Source organism: Pterocles gutturalis, unplaced genomic scaffold (genome assembly GCF_000699245.1).
Source record: "Pterocles gutturalis isolate BGI_N339 unplaced genomic scaffold, ASM69924v1 scaffold11573, whole genome shotgun sequence".
NCBI classification, from domain to species: domain Eukaryota; kingdom Metazoa; phylum Chordata; class Aves; order Pterocliformes; family Pteroclidae; genus Pterocles; species Pterocles gutturalis.
Window position 1 is genome coordinate 2,378 of NW_010123398.1, and position 1,460 is coordinate 3,837.

Sequence of the window (1,460 nt, forward strand, 5' to 3'; positions counted from 1 at the left end):
CTCCCCTTCTGCAGAGCACCAACATCAGAAGGAGCTCGAGCCTATAAAAAGGGAGAGATTCAACCTTCAGCGAAGCGCTGTGGAAACTGCTTAGCCATCAGAGACCACAGAAACCACCACGAGCACAGCAAATGGGAGAAGGAGGTCTGTCCAAAAGCAGAGCACAGCAGGACTGATTCATCCCTGAAGCCAGCAAGAAATAAAGACAGATACAGCCCAGCATGCCCGGTAGCAGCAGCGGATTGCGGCAGCCTGGCACCCGCAGCACCTCTTCCACTGCCTCCACCCGAGCGGGACCCCACACCCCGCGGGCTGTGCAACGGGGCAGCGAGGCAGCCATCAGCAGTACACACACCAGTAGCTCATTAATACTTTTATGCAGGCAACACTATGGGACACCAGCAGCTGCTACTAACGAACCGACAAAGGACAGATTCGCCGTTCTCTCCCTCACTGATGGGAAATGGTTTTGGTTTTGTTTTAAATGCCACTAAGACGACAGACAGAAGGAGGACTCTGAAGGAAAGGGAAATGTTTGCGTGCACCCAAAGGCTGCCCAAAGCTACTTCATGTGCACGAAGGTGGTTTTCTTTCTGCTACAGTACAAGTGCTTGTGCCTCAAGTATAAAACGCAAGCCTCCAAATCACACAGACGAGCTTCTTATTTTTATTTTTAAAGTGATAAATAAGGCACTGTACTTTTAACTAAAACTGCCTGGTTCCAAGTTTTAAAAAAACCCAAGGAAGGTTCAAACTGCAGAAACTTCCTTCTGAACAGCAGAGCCAGACAGGCCGACTTCTTCTGTCTGAGACACATCTGCCGATGCCTAAAATCACGGGCGTTATCCTTTAACTGCGGAATTTAAAGGCTTGCTACAGCTTATAAAAGCAGCTTTAGTTAATGCATGGTAAAGGGTTACTACTATACATCAGTTTTGTACATGGCTACCGGTTCTTTGCTATTTTGGGTCCAGTCGCGAGCGTTTGCTGTGTGAACAGTCCACTTTTGCCCTCAGCTTCCTCTTGCCCTGCGACCCACTGCTCTCCTGCATCTTCTTCATGGACCTCGTCAGGGTCTTCCCACTGCTGGGCTTCTTGTTGGCCATCTTCTGTGACCGTGTGGAGGACTCCCCCAGGGGCTTCTGCTTCGGGGACTTGGCCAGTTCCTCGTGGCCAGGGAGCAGCACAGCCCGTCTGCTCGTGTTCTCCTTGCCTTTCCGTGTGGGGAGCCGCACCTTCTCCAGCTGCTTTTTCCGGGCTCTCTTCTCTTTCAAGGACATTTTTCTAGCCAGCTTATTGCTCCTTTCCATGGCAGCCTGCTTTCGGGTGGCAGGAGCTTTTGCGCTGACCTCCGAATGCTTTATTTTACTGGCCTTCTTCGCAGGCAGCTTGTCCTTGGTGGAGGAGCCGGACCGCTCCTGGGTGCTCCCGCTCTCCTTCAGTGTCCTCTTCTTCCTGCT

The 1,460-nt window shown here is 51.6% G+C and overlaps 1 protein-coding gene across 1 annotated transcript in view; it reads right to left on the minus strand.

Annotated features, from left to right (window-relative positions):
- Window positions 1–959: 959 nt before the first annotated feature.
- Window positions 960–1,460, minus strand: part of LOC104465004 (uncharacterized protein C10orf12-like) — a 16,433-nt gene continuing 15,932 nt past the window's right edge. Inside the window, exon 5 of the mRNA XM_010077893.1 lies at window positions 960–1,455. Coding sequence (XP_010076195.1) covers window positions 960–1,455 — 496 coding nt within the window. The remainder of the gene's footprint in view (window positions 1,456–1,460) is intronic.